The 23925-nt window shown below is 35.8% G+C and overlaps 2 protein-coding genes across 8 annotated transcripts in view; both read right to left on the minus strand.

Moving 5' to 3' along the window:
* Nucleotides 1-8538, minus strand: part of LOC109077386 (signal-induced proliferation-associated 1-like protein 1) — a 72338-nt gene extending 63800 nt beyond the window's left edge. For 3 of the 7 annotated variants that reach the window (XM_042777797.1, XM_042777796.1, XM_042777795.1), the window contains exon 1: nucleotides 8176-8537. The gene's annotated coding sequence lies outside the window, so the exon portion shown is untranslated. Of the gene's footprint in view, nucleotides 1-198; nucleotides 297-8175 lie in introns of all 7 variants that reach the window. The other 4 variants (XM_042777794.1, XM_042777793.1, XM_042777798.1 and 1 more) reach the window with 4 other exon arrangements.
* Nucleotides 8539-15031: 6493 nt separating this feature from the next.
* LOC109082286 (ras-related protein Rab-15-like) lies at nucleotides 15032-23774 on the minus strand. Its single transcript, XM_019097186.2, has 7 exons — nucleotides 23378-23774; nucleotides 18419-18479; nucleotides 18280-18340; nucleotides 18062-18139; nucleotides 17259-17348; nucleotides 17054-17119; nucleotides 15032-16876 (listed from the first exon to the last, which is right to left on the minus strand). The coding sequence occupies exons 1-7, from the start codon at nucleotides 23499-23501 to the stop codon at nucleotides 16718-16720; spliced, it is 639 nt and encodes a 212-aa protein (XP_018952731.2). The 5' UTR covers nucleotides 23502-23774; the 3' UTR covers nucleotides 15032-16717.
* Nucleotides 23775-23925: the final 151 nt, after the last annotated feature.

The raw sequence follows: 23925 nt of genomic DNA on the forward strand, positions 1-23925 counted from the left end.
TACAACAAAGATGCACAGCGTTTCCCAAATAATCATTAACCTTCACTTCCTGGTGACAACGTTTGCTTTGAGTCACAGAGAACTTAAATTCACACGTACACAAAAGTATGGCAAGGGACGCAGAGGGTACTGGTGCATGCACATTTAATTGTTCCTGTGTTTTCTGGCCTTTGCTACAGCTCAAAGTGATGACCTCACCTCTATTGAGTCCAGATCCCTCTCACTCATTCCACATGACCAGCCTCGCCCATGACCCTCTGCTCACACCTTTTTAAAACAGCATAGCAGACTTCCTGCTGGAAGAGTTACATAGTTTAAAATAGTTGCAAAGGCAACAAAAAGAACAATTTGAGAAAATCGAATTGTCGTCAGCAGCAAATGAGAAAATTTGATTTGAATCGATATGCACTTTATCAGACTGCATCTCTACAGTGCATTCCAGCATTTCCTGCACAGCTATTCAGCATCTTACACAACAACAAACGTATGATGTATGAAACACTAACAAATGACTCATATGAGCCAGTTCTTTTTAATGAATCAGTTTCAAATTCAGGTTTTCAGTGTGAATCAATGTAACAACTGACTCACTGAACCACTAGTCATTTAGAATCAGGTCAGATTCCACTTGTTAATGTGCATTTAAAGATATTATTTACATAAATAATTTTACATTTTAAATAAAATGTATTTTTTTTAACATTTTGTTGTAGGCTTATAAATGGTATTATGATTAATAAAAAATGTAAAAATGGTTTTATAAAAAAAAAAAAGGTGAGTTTTCAATCAATGCCATGCATCATCCACAAAATGTATTTGTGCATATACAATAGTGCTTCTCAAAACATTTTAATGTCTAGAGAAATTTAAATGTTTTCAGTTTGGATGGAATAAGAAAGGTCTGGCATATTCTGATTCAAGCAATGGCTTACTGACCAGTGACAGGTTTTGCTAAAGAACACAACATTACCACCAGACTGCCACGAAAGCAGTGTTACATATGACATTGAATTGATTTCACATGGAGATATTCAGTTTCCTGGCAATACATTCACTTCAATACATTCAGCCAGGAAGAGCTCACCAGTTCAGCCAGAAGTTCTGCTGATATTAGCATAATATAAAGAGCTATGTCCACACACACACAGAACAAGAAAAAGTACTGAAAATAGACTGCTCCCAACACAAAGTATATTAATCTATTAGCTACATCTTTAGCCACAAAACCACTTAGCCCTGGTGCAAATCCATTACAGATTTATCATTCATATTAACACCACTACTGAAAGTGGATTAAACAGTAACAATATCACAATAGGCTGGAGATCATTATAAGCAGATTAACACTAAATAAAATAAGCTTACATAATGGTGTGTGAAGGAGGCCTTTAGTAAATCTCAGTAACCTAAATCAAATTAAAACTCAAGTGGACCTTTATCTACATGACGAAGCAGTGAAAACACTGCTGCAAGGTGAGGTCAACCAACTGACACAAATTGCAAGCTAACATGTTACTTCACCTAACCATTAATGACCATCGAAGCAACCACAGAGTCTGCTGCTGTTTCCTCTGAGCATGCCTCATTTTGAAAAAAAAAAAAAAAAAAAAAAAACGATGACAACCACATGTTAAAAAAAATGCAAGGTCATGTGCATAAAATAAAATACTAACAATTGAGCAGCTGAGAAAACATGCAATTATACCCCAATGACACACCACATTTTTCTAGGGTCCAAACATCCAAGTCTGGGATTAAAAATTCTAATTTAAACCAATTCCCCGAGTCTGGAGTGGCAAAAAGGTTGCAATGCTCTGTTTCTCCCTTCTTACCTAAATGAAGATGGAAATGCTGCAGTCACTCCCACCAACTCCCCAGCACAACTGGCTTTAGGAAAAGCAGCAAAACAGGTATTAAACAACAAGAAGTGGGTTCCCCTCTGTGTATAATTAGGCTCTTAATTAGGATTGTCAGAAGTACCTGCTTCTGTACTGTAATTTTAAAAAATGTGATGATACCAGCAATTCCTGCCAGCCTTTTCAGCATTGAAACCAGTGTCTATCAGTGGATCCATCTATGAGCAGATATATTAGGGATCCGTTGATAAATGCGGCTTTCAAATGCTCCCATGTGTATCTGTGTAAGCACCGGATGAAGAGCGTGAAGTGATGATCATTGTAGCCAATCATAGACATATCTGTTGAGTGCGTGAACACAAAGGCCAATCAAATGCATTTAAGAATCCGCTCAACAGTGCTGATAATGCTAGTTGGAAATGCTGGTATCATCTAATTTTTTAAATTTCACTACTGACTGTTACCGAATTCGGTTCTTTTAACAACCCTACTCTTGATTAATGGTTTTAAAGCTGCCTCACCCTGTGTTTATTTTAAACTGCCTGAAATGACAGATTTTATGCATGTTGCATAAGTTAACATGATAAAATATTTTTCCCCCATTTTTTGTAATAAATAGTATTACAATTTATACAAACTATAAAATAAGTTTATAAAAAAACATGCATTCCCATGTGAATTTTCAATAAATGCAATGGATCAGCCACAAAATTTTTAATTAATGTTGCATAACGTACCAAGACAAAATAATTAAATCAAACAAACTAATGGTTTTATTAATTTCACTTACACAGCCATCACATCCTCATCAATGAATGTCAGAGCTTATTATCTATCCATTTGCAGTAAGGATTTACCAGAATTCTAGTCTGAAGCCAGTGATTATGTCATTGGTCAACATGGTGACTTAATGTTTTGTAAAACTCTGTAACCACCACTACCACAGTGTGGATGCCGGTCACACTGAGAAGAACGTAATACATAGGAAGACCTGCCTGACACATTCCATTACAACATATTCCAAAGAAGAGCAGTTGAACTAACTGACCAATAAGCCAAACCGTAAAGCTGTTACGAAACCACATTATGATTAAGGGAAGTAAACATGCCATACAAATAACATGTTCCAAAAGACAGAGTATTCAAAATGAGATTAGGTTTAAAATAGATCAAAAGGAATCTTAAAAGGCTTGGAGAATAAGACATTGACAAGCTCCCGTTTATTAAGCCCCCAGTTATTTCATCATGAAAGTGGATAAGAGACATTGTGTCAGTCCCTAAAAATCTACCATCATATATTCCTTCACTGGAAGGTGAATCACCGCTGTTGAAAGTGGATAAGAGATGTTGTTTCAGTATGTTGTGTTTTTCGTTGTTGTATTGATTCTACTTTGTTTGGCCTTACAAAAGAGGATGATATCTGCTTCATCATGCCTAGAGCCGATCCGTGCTGGTCGCTGAGGAAATATATCAACTTCGCGCTGTGTATCGCCGGATTGACTTTCACTGTGGACGAAGCGGAGTCCAGCCCGGGGTCGTCACATGTGGTTGCCGCAAGCCCACTGGCCGCGCCGTTCTCAAGTCCGCCGGCTGTTCCTCACTCAAGCCCACAGTGTGTGATGCTGTGCGATGCATTTTATGGAGGACTCACAGCCTGTAAGTACATTTTTTATATTTAAAGAATTTGCCACTTATGGTTCAAACGTGAGTTTTGAGCAGTGTAGAGTAGTTCTTGTTGTTTGTCATTTCTCCGATCACAAATGCAGACATGGTTTTAGGTTTACAGAAAAAACACAGCATAAGTCATTATAATCAGTAATTATGTCCCCACTGAATGCAACAAATGCCTCGTTTGTAATGGGTTTTATTGGTTTTGTCTCGTGCCGGGACACGGCATCACAGTATGGAAAGGGGCGTAACATTTTGTCACAAGCTTGAGGTATTCAGCCAATCACAATGCACTGGATAGCTGGCCAATCAGAGCACACCTCGCTTTTCAGAACGATGAGCTTTGTAAAAATCGACATGTTTCAGAAAGGCGGGGCATTGAAGAGCAACAATAATGTACATTATGTGGAAAATAATCTGTTTTTTGAACCTTAAACTGCATAAACACATTGCATTACACCAAATACACAACGTCATTTGACCCCATTAAGGTTTCAGTTTGCAAAGGCATTAGGCTTTTAGTTTACCTTTTGAAAGGAAAAAACATAATTACTGATTATAATTACATTTCTTCAGAAAAGTTCAATATTGAGTCTTGAATAAGCTGCATGATTCAAAAACATAGTAAGAATCCTGCATCTCAAATTCCTCAGCGCTCATTTCTCACCTTCAATTTTCAACAAACTGTCTACATGACTAATGGCTGCATAAATCTGAGGCTACAGCCTGCATTAAGACGGAGCCCAGAGTGGTAGAGGAGACAGGACTGTAATTATTGAGTCCGAAAGTAAGATGAGTGCCTTCAATACTAATTTCAGCATTTGGGTGCCATGTTAACACCCATTCTCTCTACAGCAAGAGGCTGAAAATCTCTGTTCTCCTCTATGAAACAGAACAAGCGCTGTTAGGCAGATGGCGAGACAGTTGGTGGGAAGATCAGCGATAATGCAGATACATTGTGAACCTTCAACTGTTTCTTTGCCATTCATCAGATCGGCATCAACAGCTGCTGCTTCCAGGAAATACAGATTAAATGAGGTGGCAGAACAATATGCTGAAAATTAGTATGGTTGAAAACCACCAGTGGCTGATTATATATAATAATAAAATTAGTATGGTTGAAAACCAATATATATATATATATATATATATATATATATCTATATATAGTGTGGTTTAAAAAAAAGGGCTGTCAAATGATTAATCACGATTAATCACATCCAAAATAAAAGTTTTGTTTACATAATATATGTATGTGTACAGGGTATATTTATTATGTATATATAAATACACACACATAAATTATATATTTAGAAAATATTTACATGTATATACATTTTATATATTTATATTCTTATATTTTATATTATATATATAAATATAATTTATATATAAACGTAACATATTCGTCATATATATATAAATGCATGTGTGTGTATTTATATATACATAATAAATATACACAGTATACACACATATATTATGTAAACAAAACTTTTATTTTGGATGTGATTAATCGTGATTAATCATTTGACAGCCCTAATATAATAATCAGTTATCTACCTTTTTAAGAGCATGCAACTTTATGGACTAAATATAGCAAGTTGGGTGGGAAATGGTTCTTTTCTTTCCTTTTCCTGTTTGTGACATCACTTATTTCATTGTCACCTGTGGGTACTTATTTGGATTTTATCTGCACTGACTCTCTGTTTATCTTCATGTGTGTTCCCAAAATTCAAGAGTCTTGGGTTTGGAACAACATGAGGGTGAGAAAATGATTACAGAATTTTCTTTTGGGTGACTAACCCTTTAAAAACTGCCCAAAGCAATGTGCATTTTGATGTGTGCAATAACAAATTGCTTCAAATAATATAAGTTAGACTGGACAAACCCAAAAGTTGAGCCTCTATCTATATCATATATTCCAGTGCAAAGAAGTCTTAAACATCAAAAAGAATGACCATTAGAAACTGTCAAGTCACCTTTATTTATATAGCGCTTTAAACAAAACAGACTGTGTCAAAGCAACTGAACAACATTAATTAGGAAAACAGTGTGTCAATAATGCAAAATGACAGTTAAAGGCAGTTCATCACTGAATTCAGTGATGTCATCATGCAGCTCAGTTCAGTTTAAATAGTATCTGTGCAATTTTTTGCAAGCAAGTCAACGATATCGCTGTAAATGAAGTGTCCCAAACTAAGCAAGCCAGAGGCGACAGCGGCAAGGAACCAGAACTCCATCGGTGACAGAATGGAGAAAAAACCTTGGGAGAAACCAGGCTCTTTGGGGAGCCAGTTCTCCTCTGACCAGACGAAACCAGAAGTTCAGTTCCAGGCTGCAGCAAAGTCAGATTGTGCAGAGGACTCAACTGGTTCCTGTGGTCTTGTCCCGGTGGTCATCTGAAACAAGGTCTTTACAGGGGATCTGTATCTGGGGCTCATCTAGTTGTCCGCTGACATTCAGGGCTGTAGAGGTCCTTTCTAGGAGACGTACTGGATCCGTGTGACTGCAGTGACCCTCTGATCTGGATACAGACTGGATCTGGTGACTACGGTGACCTCAGAATAAGATAATACTGTCTGATGTATTGGATCACATCTGATGCAGACTTGTTACAGAATTAGATTTGGATGTTGTCTGCTGCCAAATCTTGAAAAATATACTTGCATAACCGAACAACTGACATGATTTTAGATAAACCAAACTTCCATAGCAACAGCATATAAGAACAACAGGAGAGGCTGTTAAGCGCTCTAACTCGCACATTATTTGTTAAACCTGAGGCAATGATTAAAACTTATTTGCCCAACCTTAATCCAGCAGTATCTATAGAATCTTAAAACACTCTACATGTAAAAAACTCTTGATAATCCCACAGCTGCCAATCATCCACCCAGGCGTCTTTTTCCCCTCACACATTTCCTTTTCTACATGTTTCACAACATGTGCATGTCCACCTACACACTCCCTTTCAATAGGCTACTTATTTAATATTGGAAATGCGACACTGCCTGCAGATAACTGCATCCTTGGCATTCTTAGATAGAGGCTGGGGACAGAAAACACTTAATCTAAGTAAGGTTTTGCACAGTAGGAACAATATATGCTTGCTACTGACTTTATCAAAATCAAGTTATTAATGCAGCATTGTTTACATCTAAAAAAAGACATGTTATAGGTGATCCATGAAAACGGAAAAAGAAAACGGGATCCATGCTGTTCCACGGGTGGATGTACCAACAGCAAAGTGAAGGTCTGAAGGTGGTCAACTGAAAAAAAAAAAGTCTAAAAGTGGTCAGATTGTCTACTTTTAAATCAACCACACCAAGACTACACAAAATAGCGGCAGGCCTGTCAAAGGACACGGCAACATCAACATCTCAAGGACATGATGATACCAACACAAAGTTCCACCGTGGTCATTTCTAAGATCTGATGGTCTGCATCTCCCATACATCTAAAGTTAAAAAGGGAATGCTAGAAAGCACTTCAATCAGGGACCTGCTCTTCAAATCCACCCCCACACAAACTGCATTTAGAGCCTGGCCAATACAGAGTGAGCACACACCACCCACACAACGAAGAAAAGACATGCAAATGACAAATCAGCGAAGCCCTTACAGGGAGAAAACAGGGAGAGTGAAGGGCCATTAGTCAACCTACAACACAGAACTCACAATTTCGATGTGACAAAATGTTATGCATAACAAACGCCAAGCAATCTACAACCCAGTGACTCCTCCAGTTGGACACCTGATATGATTCTCAGCTAATGCAGCAGATTCCATAGATATTCAATTCCACAGATATCGTCAACAATGAGCCTGTGATGGGTAGGCAGCTCACTAGTTTTTGAGACAGCATTTGTTCTCAAATATATAGATAGATAGATAGATAGATAGATAGATAGATAGATAGATAATCTTTGATCATTTAATGTATTAATTCTATAGAGATTGCACTCAAAAAAAAGCATCAACTACATTAAGAAATTTATTTTCCAGGCCTCGAAATCACACTTTAATATTTCCCTAAACTGAAAAGATGTGCTCACTTGCAAGAACAAAGTAGCCTGTTTCTGAATTATTTACCAGTGAACATTAACAAGGTCACTCCCTGCTTAAAATTGAAAACACAGGAGTCAGATTTATGTATTTTCATGAGTTGCAATCCATATTATTGAATTATCTTCTTGACTGATGTAACAATGACTAAATGCGCACAATCTATGTTGATGAAGTTGCTCGGCTGTCAGCTGTAATCGGCTGTGTTTCTGTGATCTTCCCACATCTGGAGTTAAGATCAAAACTCTTCAACTATAACCGCACCATTTTCACCTTGCGCTGTCTTGTTTTTCAGATTGAGACGTAATAAACACTACGGGTTTACATTCCGACTGCTATCAGTTATCAAACGTGGTCGCGTTCACTGCAACTTTCTGATCGAATCGTGTTTTCCTCTGATGATCAGGTGAGTCGAGATCATTCGTTAACCATCGCAACTCGCTCGACAGATAAAACGAGGAATTTTAGCGCGTACAAAGACACGCTTTCATCGAAGAAACACATCCGTGGAGCCTTTTACAGATATGCAAGCACGGTCCGGAGTTGGCATGCACAGTTAAATCACAGACATCTTACGAACTCACCTTCTTCCCTCTCCAGCTCTCGCTGCACTCGTGCGGTCTCTTCTCCCACAAAATCTTCCGATAAAAGTCCGACACGAGCGTCTCTCCGCCTCGTAGTGTTTGCCAGCTGAGTGCAGTCTACGTGCGGCCGTTATTCCTGCCGTTTTCCCGTGTGTCGCGGGAGAATGTTCAGTGTATTGTTGTATCTACTCCAGCAACAGTACCGTTGGCCCCAGCGTCTCGTTTACAATTATTCAACTTCGAAGTTCATACAAAGTTGCAGCTCCGCCTCGCGCTGCAGCTGCTGATGAGGTCACTTCAAGCTGAAGCTTTGCTTAAAGGATTCTCGCGATAGCTGAGCGCAGCTAGAGGGGAGCGTGATTTGGAGGCTTATTTGGATCTCTGGGAATGGGCCCCCTACGGACAGGGTTGCCGTAGCAACAGCGCAATTTATGTGCTGCACGGGTATCACGCGACTGTTGTCTTGGACAAGAGTAGCAGGGTTGACCTGTAGGCTACAACATGTCCTTTGCTGTCTTGTTGGGTAGCATTTGTGACATGTTTTATTCTAAGCATAATGGTTAACACTTGATAACTAGTAAGGACCTACCTCATTTGCCAAACCTTCTCCAGTTTATCCATTTTAACATTTTTTAATTTTTCCTCGCTTTTGTAACCAAATAGTGCCTAATAACGGTAAACACCAGCAGAAAGTAGTGTGTGAAAAACATGAGAAATGGTTTTATTTGTAGACAGTAGTCCTCATTAAAATCAATACCATCACAAGTTGTTTTAACCATCAAAAAATGTCTGAATATAAACCCAAAATAAAGGAATTTTATCCTTTGTTTTACACAAACTGCCAGTTTTATGACTATGATTTCATTCAGCAGTGGATGACTATTCTAACCCTCTCTAGCACACTCTATTTTATTGGTTTTCTTACTACTTGTATTCTTAAAAATAATAAAAAAGACTTGACCCTCTAACACTTGCACTCTCTATTCTATTTCCATTCTGTTCTTACTAGTTTTCTTTTTTTAAAAAAAAAAAAGAGAGAAAGAGTCTCTGACAATAGCATTTTCTATTCTTTTTCTATTCTTTTGACTTTTTTATTTTTATTTAAAAAAGACCCTCTAACACTTGCATTTTCTATTCTTTTTCTATTTTGACTGTTTTCTTTATAAAAAAAGAGTCTCTAACACTAGCATTCTCTATACTTTTCTATTCTTTTTTATTTTTATTTATTATAAAAACAACCCTCTAACACTAGCTTTCTCTGATCTGTTTCTATTCTTTTGACTTATTTTATTTTTATACAAAATAAAAAAAACTAACACTAGCGTTCCCCAGTCTTTTTCTATTCTATCTACAGGTGCATTTTAATAAATTAGAATGTTGTGGAATAGTTCATTTATTTCAGTAATTCAACTCAAATTGTGAAACTTGTGTATTAAATAAATTCAATGCACACAGACTGAAGTAGTTTAAGTCTTTGGTTCTTTTAATTGTGATGTTTTGGCTCACATTTAACAAAATCCCACCAATTCACAATAAATTAGAATATGGTGACATGCCAATCAGCTAATCAACTCAAAACACCTGCAAAGGTTTCCTGGGCCTTCAAAATGGTCTCTCAGTTTGGTTCACTAGGCTACACAATCATGGGGATGACTGCTGATCTGACAGTTGTCCAGAAGACAATCATTGACACCCTTCACAAGGAGGGTAAGCCACAAACATTCATTTCCAAAGAAGCTAGCTGTTCACAGAGTGCTGTATCCAAGCATGTTAACAGAAAGTTAAGTTGAAGGAAAAAGTGTGGAAGAAAAAGATGCTCAACCAATGAGAGAACCGCAGCCTTTTGAGGATTGCCAAGCAAAATCGATTCAAGAATTTGAGTGAACTTCACAAGGAATGGACTGAGGCTGGGGTCAAGGCATACAGACGTGTCAAGGAATTTGGCTACATTTGTCGTATTCCTCTTGTTAAGCCACTCCTGAACCACAGACAACGTCAGAGGCGTCTAACCTGGGCTAAGGAGAAGAAGAACTGGACTGTTGCCCAGTGGTCCAAAGTCCTCTTTTCAGATGAGAGCAAGTTTTGTATTTCATTTAGAAAACAAGGTCCTAGAGTCTGGAGGAAGGGTGGAGAAGCTCATAGCCCACACTGTCTTCATAGTTTACCAAGAAATTTTGGAGCACTTCATGCTTCCTTCTGCTGACCAGCTTTTTGAAGATGCTGATTTCATTTTCCAGCAGGATTTGGCACCTGCCCACACTCTTCCAAAAGCACCAAAAGTTGGTTAAATGACCATGGTGTTGGTGTGCTTGACTGGCCAGCAAACTCACCAGACCTGAACCCCAGAGGATCTATGGGGTGTTGTCAAGAGGAAAATGAGAAACGAGATCTAAACATGCAGATGAGCTGAAGGCCACTGTCAAAGAAACCTGGGCTTCCATACCACCTCAGCAGTGCCACAAACTGATCACCTCCATGCCACGCCGAATTGAGGCAGTAATTAAAGAAAAAGGGGCCCCTACCAAGTATTGAGTACATGTACAGTACATGTAATATACTTCCAGAAGGCCAACAATTCACTAAAAAATTATTTTTTTTAATTGGTTTTATGAAGTATTCTAATTTGTTGAGATTGGTGTGTGAATTGGTGGGTTTTTGTTACATGTGAGCCAAAATCATCACAATTAAAAGAACCAAAGACTAAACTACTTAATTTTTTTGTGCACTGAATTTATTTAATACATGAGTTTCACAATTTGAGTTGAATTACTGAAATAAATGAACTTTTCCATGACATTCTAATTTATTGAGATGCACCTGTAGATAGAATAGAAAAAGACTGGGGAACGCTAGTGTTAGTTTTTTTTATTTTGTATAAAAATAAAATAAGTCAAAAGAATAGAAACAGATCAGAGAAAGCTAGTGTTAGAGGGTTGTAAGTCACTTTGGATAAAAGTGTCTGCTGAATAACTAAATGCAAATGTAAATATATTCCACTGAAACCTTGAAAACTAGTAGTTGTCAAATAATTAGAGATTGATTTATACAACAATACAATAGCTATTGTTTATGGTCAAGGTTCTGATAACTTTCCATAGTTACCTTTTTTTTCTTTTGTTGTCAGTGGCCACTGACAGGTGTTATATAAATGATATAAGGTGCATGCTTAAATGTAACAACAAAAAAAAAAAAAAAAAATGTAGTAATTAAGTGGGTTTGTCCAAACTTTTGTGCAAGATTTCATGTGAACATTGTTCAAATATAAATCCTCATACCGGTACTCTCAGAAATATTCCCAAAGAAAATCAAGTTATCACATGAAATTAAACCGCAGAAGATTGTAAATAAATATATTTCAGTTTTAAAATAATATGTAGTTTGTTACCATGACAACTGGCTTGCAAACACCATGCTGCAGATTTTAGAAAAGCTACTACCACTGCAGCACAGACTGTCCATTTTTGAGGACAGATGTTTTAATCCAAGAGAAATAAAGAGCACATACAATCCAAAAATAATCTCCTTGAAATGAGTGCACTAGTTTCCATGCATACTATTTTGTGAGATCTCCATTAACAAACAACATTCTGTTCTTGAGAATTAACACAGCTGCTATATATTTCAAGAAAAGAGAGAGAAAAAAGAAAGGATAGGAGTTAGCATGGATTATCATCTCAATGCACGAACAAAAATCATAATGTCGGACAGGTTGCTGACCATCTGACCATTCCTTCTAAATTATTTAGGAAATTTCTTTGTCCCATTTGTGCAATCAATACTTGGTGCCCCCTACATGTTGACCACACAATCACATGTGTGACCTCACATAGAAATGTCTTGTCATGGATGCTAAGAGGAACAGGAAGAATGGCCCCATTCATTTAGCTCCACTCAAGCGATGCAGATACACTAATACAGAATGACATGCAGAAAGGTGACAAGTTGTTTGTGAGCACACAGGGTCTTTGTGTGACCCAATGAGAAGCACAGTGTAGTAGGCCTTCAAAATGGCTGATGCGCTAGTTAGTCTAAGAGATTAACATAATTTAGCATACAATTAAGATAGCCCATGTTGTTTATTGTTCATATTTGTGTTATTATATTGATAGAATCCACAAAGTAATTACTAAATGCCCACAGAGAGAGATTAATGACTGTCAGTTATATTCACTATGTGAGTTCCAATTAGCACTTCCCTCAGAGAAGCATAAAGTCCAAATGCAAGTTAGTAATTGCAGTCGCATTAAGAAATCATGATTATCTTTTCATAGGTGCACAGTGCACATAATTTCTTCTGGTGCTCTGCGATTCACAATGACTCAGTCAATATCCTGAGGCACTTCCCTGTTTTACCCACTGAAAAAGCACATTTGTTTTATTTCTTTATCTGTGGAGTTATCAAAAAGGAACATTTCTAATTGTACATAATAGGATTCCAAATGGTATTTCATATAATGTTTGACAGCTCTCGTAAAACGTAAATCGTATTTGAATTTTGTAATATATATTTATCATATTAACTATTGAAGAAAATATGTATATTTTGAATTAATTATATATATATGTGTGTGTGTGTGTGTGTGTGCATGTGTTCTATATTTTTACAATATTCATATTATTTATTGTAATATATTTTGCATTATAAATATGTAAGTCAGACAGACAGAGATATAGACAGACATTATTTATTGAATATATAAATAAATATATCTGTATCTGTCCATCTATAGCATATATATAATGAACAATATTTATGACAATAAATTATATTACAGTATATATACTGCACATTATATATAATGTTTAAAATAGTTTAATTTATTTTATAATATATTTGAATATATAAATAAATATATCTGTGTCTGTATTTAAAATGTATTATATAGAGTAAACAATATTTAAATATATATGTGTGTGTGTGTGTGTGTGTGTGTGTGTATGGCAAAATGTATATTGAATAAATTATGTTATATATTTTTACAATACATATTGCAATAGATAGATAGATAGATAGATAGATAGATAGATAGATAGATAGATAGATAGATAGAAAGTTCAAGCAGCCTTTTTCATCATCTCCAAGCAGGTATAAAGGAGGGATGAGAAGGCAGAGTAGAAAGAGTCTGAATGCTGTGAAGTTTTCTCAGGGTGCTTAGCATTCCACATTGCGCACCTCCAGAGCTCAGAGAGCCAGCGTGACTCACTCTGGTGTGAAAGCACAGTGTGGCGAGGTGGGAGGATGACAACACAGTGCTTAGCAGAAGTGTCCTGAAGCTGGAAACCCCCCCCCCCCCACACCAAACACCCCCGCTGCATGCGCATGCACCCCAAAAATAATACTAAAGCATATCTTGTTTCTCTCTCTCCTAAGAATGCATTGGTTTAATTCTCTCAATGCCTGGCAAGTTTTTGTTCTGAGCAAATCACTGATTAAAAGAGGATAGGTGAGAGCCAATTGCATGGAAGTATTTGGTTACGGCATGACAGGATTATCTAGGAAAGGAAATCTGAGGGGATCTAAGGGCTGTTTTCGAAGCTCTCCCGGACTTCCTCAGAATACTGACAATGGGGATGGAGAAAAAAGATCAAATCTACAGTAGCTGGATTAAAGTTCTACTCATGAATGTGAGCCAAAAGTGTTCTCATGTAATCTTCAGACTTTGTCTGTTCTTACATGATAACTGTCATTATATTATGTAAGTTAGCCCTTCATTTTTTAACATCTTTATACTTTATCAAGTGTCGGGGCTTGAGTTCCCTGTTAAAACCTTGTGAGACTTTTTATTTTTATTTGCAACACTATATGGAGCTCTTTCACTTTACCCACACTGTCTCTCAGAGATAACACATAATATAGAGCCATTGTCAACAGAACACATTGTGACACCTGAATAGATTTACTAACTTTACAAATGCATCCTCTGCACACAGTGCTCATTTAAATTAAGTATTTGTATAAAAGGCAAATAGCAGAGTTAGGCAAATCAATGAGCCTTTTAGTAGAATATGTAAACATTTGTGTGTTCATGTGAGCCTCCAGCAATATTAATGAAGATAAATGTTTGTTATTGTAAAAGATGTACATACATATAAAGTTTTGCATTACTCTTTTTCATCTGTCATTATGATTTGTCATTGGAGAGTGTGGGGTAACATAAAAAATATTGCCTTTTGCACACAGATAGTTCACCCAAAAAACGAAAATTCTGTCATTATTTATTCACCCTCGTGTTATTCCAGGCCTGCATGACTTACTTTTTTCTATAGAACATAATAGAAAATATATTGAAGTGTCTTCGACCCATGCAATTACAGTTAGATTCATAGTATGGACACTTGCTAACAATTAGTTAGTTCATTTTAGCTCAGGTCCATTAAATAATATAAAAAATAATTGTTGCATTGATTTATGCATATTACTTTCTTACAAATTAGCTGCAAACATGAGCTTGTGCCACAAAATTTGCTTAATCAGTGCTCTCTCTGTCCAAGCTTCATCCAGCTGTGTACGGCCTTGAGCGAGAGATTTCTCATTAAGTACCATTAATAATCAGTTCTATCAAGGCATATATTCTTTGTACTGAGAAAAAAAATCATCATGACCTTCATAAAATTAAGCAAATGAGCGGACTTCATTACCAAAATGCTTCATAAATGCTGAAGGATATTTCTCAGTTCTGAGCATTACATAAAACCGCAAAACACATTCTTCTTCACGTTGTTTTCTACTTGTGTGTTTTATGATGCATAACTACAATTCAGTACAGATTTCAGCTTTGCACAACTGCCTCCTAGTGGGCAGTGGTGGTGTTGCACTTACAGAGACTTGAATCTCCAAAAAAATAAAAATAAAAAATTACCTTTTCATAATTAGATGTTTATTCATAACTACTTGATCCCCTAAACAGAATCACAATATTATAGTTTATATATAAATAACCACATAAGCATTTAAATTTCTCAGATTGGACATATTTCATGAAACAACTTCTCAAATAAGACAGGTAAACATCAGCATTATTCAAGAGTTCATTTAAGTCAACATAGTACAATACCACTTGCACATATAAATGCTGCAATAGTGTAATATACATTGAATCATTAGCAATACAACCCATGTCACTGCAACGATGCACATCGGCATCAAATGCTTGGAATCACAACAGTTCAGTCTGCTGCATACATTTCACTCAAGTTCATATGGGTAAGATGTTGATTTAAGCACAAGAAAAATATTATTTGGTGTGCTGTGATGAAAGTTAAACCACATTATTTCCAGAATCATTAATAGAGTAAAAGTTGAAACATTCCAACTATTCTAATCAGGTAAATGGTGATTACTGATTGAAAAAGTAATTGTAAAATAACACATTAAATGATAATATTTGAGTCAATTTTCAGCAATAATCTCAGATTAATGAGATAAAACCATTGCATTCCTTTACAATCACAGTGGACCAGAACTGGTAAGCAGCATGTTTAGTGAATATTTTTTTTTTTTTTTTTTACAGAGCTTTTACAGAAAAGAAGCATGTATTCTTACACTGACATAAGTAGCTTCATCAATTCATCACTCAAGAATAAATGTATTACCTTGAAAGAGCATTCATTGGTCAAGTAGGTGCATTCAAGGTTTTAGTATTCAAAAAATTTATAGAAAGCCAAATCAGATCTGAATATATTCACATGAAGTCCCATAGCAAAACACAAGAAAGAATATATGTTAACATGGGCGCTCCAGCCATACAACCACGCTGAAGGAACAGTTCACCCTAAAATGAAAATTTGCTTAAAATTTACCCTCATGTCATTCAAGATGTAGACGAACTTGTTTTTTTTAATCGGAATAGATTTAGAGAAATCCACCAGTGGATCCTTTGCAGTGAATGGGTGCCGTCAAATTGAGCGTTTAAACAGCTGATAAAAACATCATAATAATCCACATTACTCTTATCAACCAATTAATGTACTGTGAAGTGGAAAGCTGTTTGTAATAAACAAATCCATCATTAAGACACCATCCATAATATTGCTTTCTCTGAATCAAGAGAGAAATATGCACAGATCAATCACTGTTCACAAGGGAAAACAGTTCAAAACCAGTGTATTTTGTTGAGAAGACAACAGTAGATGGACGCAAATTTTCATTTTTGGGTGCACTATTCCTTTAAATAAACCATTCTGCCTTACGCTTTAATCAACTTGTTTTTTATATTTGTGAAATTGAATATAACTGACTGACATGGAATGTATGGATTGAATAACATAACTAAATAATGTACACTGCAGTGCCCTATTGTTTATTAAACTAAGAAAAAAACTGAAAAATATTCTTAATATGCAAGTATTTTGTAATGTTCCATCTTAATTTATAGTAACTATAAAATAAATAATGAAGAATAAATAATATTCATGAGAATCAGTAGGAAATAAGCCTTTAAAGGCACCAAACACTGTTTAACAATAACGTTCAATTTTGCAAATGTAAATGTAACATAAATATGAAAATCCACTGAAAAAGTAGTCATGCCACTTCCTGTCCTCAGCACCAGCAGGACTTATGGGTGCCGTCGCTAACATTACACAATCCTTCCTGCTCCTCCAAAACAGCGAGATCGAACTGGTCATTCATGGATCCTCCCAACAAATCAAGATCCTTCTTATTGGCTTGTAAGACTAATTCAGCCAATCGGGTGAAAGACTGTAATTGAAAAAACATGGAAGGGGAAATAAAAAACCTGATTAGCTGTGGATAATAAAAATATACAAACAAAATGATCAGAAGGCTGCACAAATTCACCATTCAGGAAAAAAAATTAAAATACAGAAATACTGCAGAAAAAAAAAAAAAAAAAAAATCACACAGACAACATTGTACCTCTGTAATGTTGTGGTTGGTAAAGGCACTTGTCTCAAAAAAGTCCATTCCATAAGCCTTGGCAAGCTGGAGCAAAACAGATTAAGATGTCTGAAGAAAGTCTTTAACCTCAGACATCAGTTTGTCACATGACAGAGTAAATGTGGAGTAAATGGCACTATGAATGAAAGATGAAGTGCACATCAGGAAAGTATTATTTATTTACCTTATTTCCCTGTTCTGTAGCTACTTGTCTCCTATGTTCTTCATCAGACTTGTTCCCAACAAGTATCTTCTGCACTTTCTCAGGGGCGTACTGAGAAACAGATGTACAGAACAAACGAGAAGAGAGACTCAATAGAGGCAAATGGATGGAGCAGAAACAGACAAATATGATATGAGACATAGTTTACATATAACAGAAGTGCTCCGCTTCAAGTAACAACAATCACCAATATTGGTTTGGTACAATTTCTGTGTTTATATCAAGTTTTCTTTTGTCCTCTAGTGGGAACACATGGGTGCAATGTTTTAAACGTAATATATGAATCATACAGTGGGGTCCAAAAGTCCACAATAAACATCTGAGATTCAAAAATGTATTTCAGTGTTTTATTTATGATAATAATATATAAACATAACTGTACCATGAACAAGGCTAAATAAAATATATATTATTAACATTAATAAAAAAAATAAAGCAATGTTTTGGTGCTCTGAAATAAATGTAGGATTTATAATTAGTAATTAGAATTCATAAATAAGTACAAAATCTTAAATATTCCTGATTTATTTCCCCGTCACAATGTTTCTTTGTTTAACTTTTTACTAGATCCAAAAACTTTCCTTTGCTGTTAATTAAATTCAGTTTTTTATATCCCAGATTTGCAGTGTGACTGTGACTCTACTGTGGATGTAGAGTTAAAACGAGAACGAGGGGCGGTGGAATTTAAATGAAGAGATATTAATAAGAAGCAGGTTATATTTAGTTACAGTAAGACAGATATGCTTTAAACTCCACAGCTTCACCTCATCTACATCACTTGCCCACTTCATGATGTGCTGGAACGAGCGCTCGCTTGTGATGTCATACACCAGAAAAATGCCCTGTTGAGACAGAATCAATTTCAATCCACCCATACATTATAATGAGTGTTTATCAGTGAATTACCACACAATAGACACCGAAAGGCATCTCTATCCTTTATTATATAAGTATATGAGTCAGTGAGATGAGTGAATATCACCTGTGCTCTTCTGTAGTACTGTTTAGTGATGGTCTGATATCTCTCCTGACCTGCTGTGTCCCTGCGTACATACACACAACTGATTAGCACAACCAATGGATCAAACGCAGTTATATCATCATTGAAAAATAAAACATACCATATCTGTATTCGTACTTTAACGCCATCTATCTCCAAGGTCTTCATTTTGAAATCGACACCTGGGGTAAATAAATAAAATACATTTCAAATGACTTTAAAATGAAAAAACTAATTCATATGATTTCCTCCATTAAAAATGATGAGTTTAATATTTTGTTCAGTTTATTTAGAGACACATGAAGTAGGAATGACGTGTTCTTGTAAGTTGTGTGAAACCCTAACAAGATCTTGAGCAATGAAAGAAAGCAACTCTCTATATTAAACATGAGGCAGGCAAGAAAATAAAGCCAGAGCAAAACTGCAATGATAAATGAGTATCTGTCAATAAGGTCCACTGCGAGACATTCCAGCTCCCGGAAGAGCTGTTCTTCTAGGAAGTTCCATACTCAATAACAGTTATGACTCCAAGACAACAGTAGTCGGGTGTCTCTGTAATTTTTAACATGCACTGTCATTAATGTGATTTAAAAAAAAAAAAAAAGGATTAATTACCAAATTTCTTTCTTAGAGAGACAACTCAGACAGCTTGTATACAGGTCTTCATATCAAACACATTTTTGTCTTCTTCTAAAGATTCAATTCAATGTCTGAAACCAGATGGCATGTCACGCACAACAAAATGCAAGCACAAGAAATACTAAAATAAGACAGGAGTACAAAACCATGCCATCCACAGAGCTCCATAGCCTCCTCTTTATTAAACCGCATTAAGTAAAGCATTAGTGTTAGTGCCCTCAGCTTTCCCACAGGGACACACAGAAAAGTCATCACTACAGGCACTGAATTGGTTGGCCTGGGGCAAAGGAAAATTATGAAAGAGCTGTCCTTCCCGTCCTCTCTTCCAGAATCGCAGGCAGTGAAAGGACAACAACAATGCTGTGAAATACTACAAAAATAAAAGAGAAACCAAACTGTAACTTCCCTTCACTGTAACAGCCATGTTGGATCACATGAAAAGCTACTCACTGTACCTTGGTAACCCCCCTGTTATTAGAAACTTAAGCTCACCGAATAAATTAATCATGGTTGACTGGAAATAGCACATTTCAGTATTATCATTATTCTAAAACTATTGCTTTTGGGTGATGCTGCAACATCTCAGATCAGTCAGTGTGACATGAACCAAAAATCAATGAGAGCACCTTTAAGAACTTTTAGGTCAGATTTCCTCCATATTCTCAAGGGCACTTCTGATGGCTTTTTGATTTGATAAACCAGCTTTCATTCAAAATCCTTTTATTTTAATCAATACTATGCAGGAGTGTAAAAAGTACTGAGAACAGTACAGATACTACACTATGTATAAACTGTATATATATATATATACACACACACACACACACACACACACTTGGTGAAAGTAAACGTATTTAAAGTTGAAAAATGAAAGACTGTTCTATGCCATTTTTTAAAGCTTTTTAGAGATTTTCTCATTTTAGTATTTTTAATGCAAAAAAAAAAAGAAACCTGTCAAAAATTGCTATTTTCTCATTGTTCTGCCTATGTAAACATCATAAAGCTGAAGTTAAAATAAACCAATATCCTGAAACCTGTTACCAGAACACTGATTTTACAGTGGTTACAGCTACGTTTAAATCTAGACTCAAAACACATCTTTTTAGTTGTGCTTTTAGTGTTTACTGAATGAGCACTGTGCTACGTCCGAACTGATTGCACTGTATGTATCATCATCTATTCTTTATTGTTTTAATTTCATTTTAAATCAATTTTTTAAAATCATTTTAGATTTTAATTCCTTGCTTTTATTATTGTGATTTTTTTTACTTTATGTAAAGCACTTTGAATTACCATTGTGTATGAAATGTGCTATACAAATAAACTTGCCTTGCCTGTCATTTGAATATAGCAATTTTTAGACTACTTATGAACAGCGTTCACGATTGACTCGTCCATCTACAGAGATGGTTATCATATACATCAAAGTCTGTGTCTGAAAGGGATAATTCACCCTAAAATGAACATTCTGACATCATGCAATCACCCTGGACTTTCAAAGTCACATTAGGATAAAGAAAAACATTATTTTTATTTTTTTTTTATTTTTATTTTTTTTATTTTGTATTTTTTTGTGTACATTTAAGTTATTTTGAAAAGTAAAAAGCATTTTTTGTAACTTATGGTGTGTTAACATAACAATGTACTTAAAGTTTTTCCCCTTGCATTTTTGAAGTTTCATGTTGTCAAAACTATCCCTAATCACACAGAAAAAGATTATATATGCTGTATTATGCATGTCACTTTGTAAAGAAACACTACGTGCATTTTTATAGTTTACACAGAGATGAAAACAAGAATAGTTGTGAAAAACTTGCACTTTGAAACCCATTTTCAAACATTTGGGTTTTCAGGCCCCCAAAACGCTGTTGTTTTGTAAATGAAAGGCCAAAATATACAAAAAAGTTTTCCGTTTTTAGTTGATGTCAGTGTCGTGCCGCCTGAGTAAAAGTACAAGCATTTAGTTTTAACAGAACTCAAGTAAAGTACAGATTCCCCAAAAACATAAAGCATAATAGTGAAATATTTATACCTCTAATAATGTAAGGTTTCAGAGCACCAAAAATATAAAGACAATTAAAGCAGTCCTTTAAATGAATGGTCTTTTGACAGATGGTAATGAGAGTATTAAACTTGTCACAGTGTGCCAGAGCTGAACAATTGAATCATCACTTTGACACTTTCCTTCCGAGACAGGGGCTAATTGGCAATGGAAATAATTTTAACAAGACAACAGACAGATATGCTATGGTGATTATCACATACAAATTTAAACACAAATTCAATTTCTCTAGTGTTGACAGCATCATAAACAATTGACTAGAAAAAGCAAACAGAAATGGAGCTCTTATCTTGTTGTATTTGCTATCCTCAAACTAATCAATCAACAGCTGCTTTCTATAGCAAGAATAATTTAGCATAACAGCATGTTGCCTCGAGGCGAATAGATAACCATTAGCTAATGCTTCAAATTAACTGTCAGACCACACAGACATCTGTTCCACTGTGAATAACGTTTCAGTACAGCACTAAGGTCCTTGATAGCCAAGTATCATAATATATATGGGTCATAGCCCTACGGACTAGAGCGTACTGAACCATTTTTTTAGGGCAAGACACCAGCCATCTCTCAAGACAGTCAGACTAAAGCTTTTATCTCTTTCAGTTAAAGACGGTTCTGTATCACATCTCTACTTAACCAAAAGAGATCCATCCCAGCATATTAAATAAACAGTAGCGGGACAGACAGCAAGCTGCAGGAATGAGTCAGGGCTTCAAACTCCTTATTGATTTGGGTGGGGGGGGAGGTATAATCATCAAGAACAAGAAGGGTGTTATGAATCCTATGCCTGATTTCTTGATATTGTTTGCTCCCCTGGAAACACCAAGAAAGCTACACAACAGCCTTTATGATTTAATTGAGGGATAACATTTTTGGTACATGTTCAGAAGCTCAATTGCTTCATTAAAGGAATAGTTCGCCTAAAATTTGGTTTTGTAAGCATTTATCACCCTCACGTCTTTTGAAACATAAATTTTTTATTGTGTGGAACACAGTTGAAGATTTTACACAATGACATAGATTTCACAGTTCACACAAAAATAACAATTTAATCATTATTTACTCACCCTAGTATCATTCCAAACCCATTTGACTTTCTTCCTTCTGTGGTCCACAAACTTAGATATTTAGCAAAATGTCCAAGCTGCTAGTTTCCGTACAATGAAATTGCATGGGGACAGTTGTGATCATCATTCATGTTCATTGTATGGAAAATACTAAAAGAGCTGCTAGGACATTCTGCTAGATAGCTACTTTCATGGTTTCCAAGGCAGCAAAAAGGTTTGGAAAGGCAAGTAAACAGTGACTATTTATTTTTCTTTTTTGGGTGAACCATCCTTTTAAAAGAACTTTATACATATATAAGCATCTAGTTTACCTTTATACACGATAAGCATCACAAATTAGGTCGAATTAATAAGTTTCGTATTAAGAATGGGTTTGTGGTTAAAAATAAGTAAGTGTCCTTATACATATTAGCATATGAAAAATATAAAATTATGTATTTCTGGAAACTAATCTCTCGGTTCATCCTCTTCGAGTGAGTAAACTGGCTGTTGCCAGAATGTAATGTCAGCACACTGGGAAAATGTCCCACTAGACCAAGAGCACACTAGCTATATGAACACTGAAATGAGAAGTTTATGAAAAGCCTTTTTAGAACCAAATTTTGTTTTTCATAACATCCAATCAACCAAAATAATAATAATAATAAAAAAGATCCCTGTGCTGGGAGTGCTTGAACGCTTAGTGATAAAATGGTCCTTTTAGAGAAAATTATTTTTTAGAGATTACAATAAAAATCTTTCCGTATTTCTTACAGCTGAGACCAAAACTTACAATTGAGTTTAAGCTGATTTCCATTTCATATCAATATAGTACTTGTATAAAACAGCAAGTGTGGCTGACAGAATACTTTTATACATCTTTTATTGAAAATGCATGCAATAACATGCACCTGCACTTTCTGTCGTTACTGCCATTCATGCATCCTATGATTTTATATATATATATATATATATATATATATATATATATATATGCATCCTATGATTTTATATATATAATATATATATATATATATATATATAATTTTAATCTTTTTATTATCTATAACAGGATGATCTAAAACAAACACTACTGGGTTTGTGACAGCTGTCTATAAAATACATTTTAAAACTTCACACACAGATACAGTCAGGCATCTCAGAAAGAACAAGAGGTTGTGTGAATGCATCTCACTATGTGGTGTAATTCTAAAGCCATTTTTTTTCACGGCTCATAGACTACAATGGCCCAGCGATGCTATGGGTTTTCTTATCGGTATGTGCTGTTTGTTTTGCAACTCTTTGAACGGATGCATGAAAGTAACACTCTTACCGATGGTGGAAATGTGAGAGGGATGAAATTCATTGTCCGTGAATCTGCATAACAAACAGGTTTTGCCGACACCGGAGTCTCCGAGAAGCAGGAGTCTAAACAGCACATCATACTGTTTGGCCATGGTGTCTTATGGTCACAATTAAAGGAACTCAGCGTCGGGTTTCCATGTCCACCCTCTTCACAGTATCATCTTCTCGCTTTTTCCATCGACCGGACCGTGCTACGTGCCGATTCCCCGAAAGACTGTGTAGATAAAGCAGGAGTCGATGTAAGCAGAAATCAGTCAGGAACGCTGATGTGGTGGGTGCGGTGGGCTACTGAACGCTCTCTGTGCGTTTCGCCGACATCCTTCACACCTCAGGAAATGGGTGGAGATTATGGGCACGCAGCATCATCATTTTGATACTCATAATAATTGTATATATACCGGACTGCGGCGATAAAATTAATTTATAGATGTTTACAATCTAGTATCAATATTGTCAAAATATAAAATTGGGGCAGAAGACATTAAATCCACAATATTATCATTATAGACCGTTATA

This window comes from Cyprinus carpio, chromosome A20 (genome assembly GCF_018340385.1).
Source record: "Cyprinus carpio isolate SPL01 chromosome A20, ASM1834038v1, whole genome shotgun sequence".
NCBI lineage: Eukaryota > Metazoa > Chordata > Actinopteri > Cypriniformes > Cyprinidae > Cyprinus > Cyprinus carpio.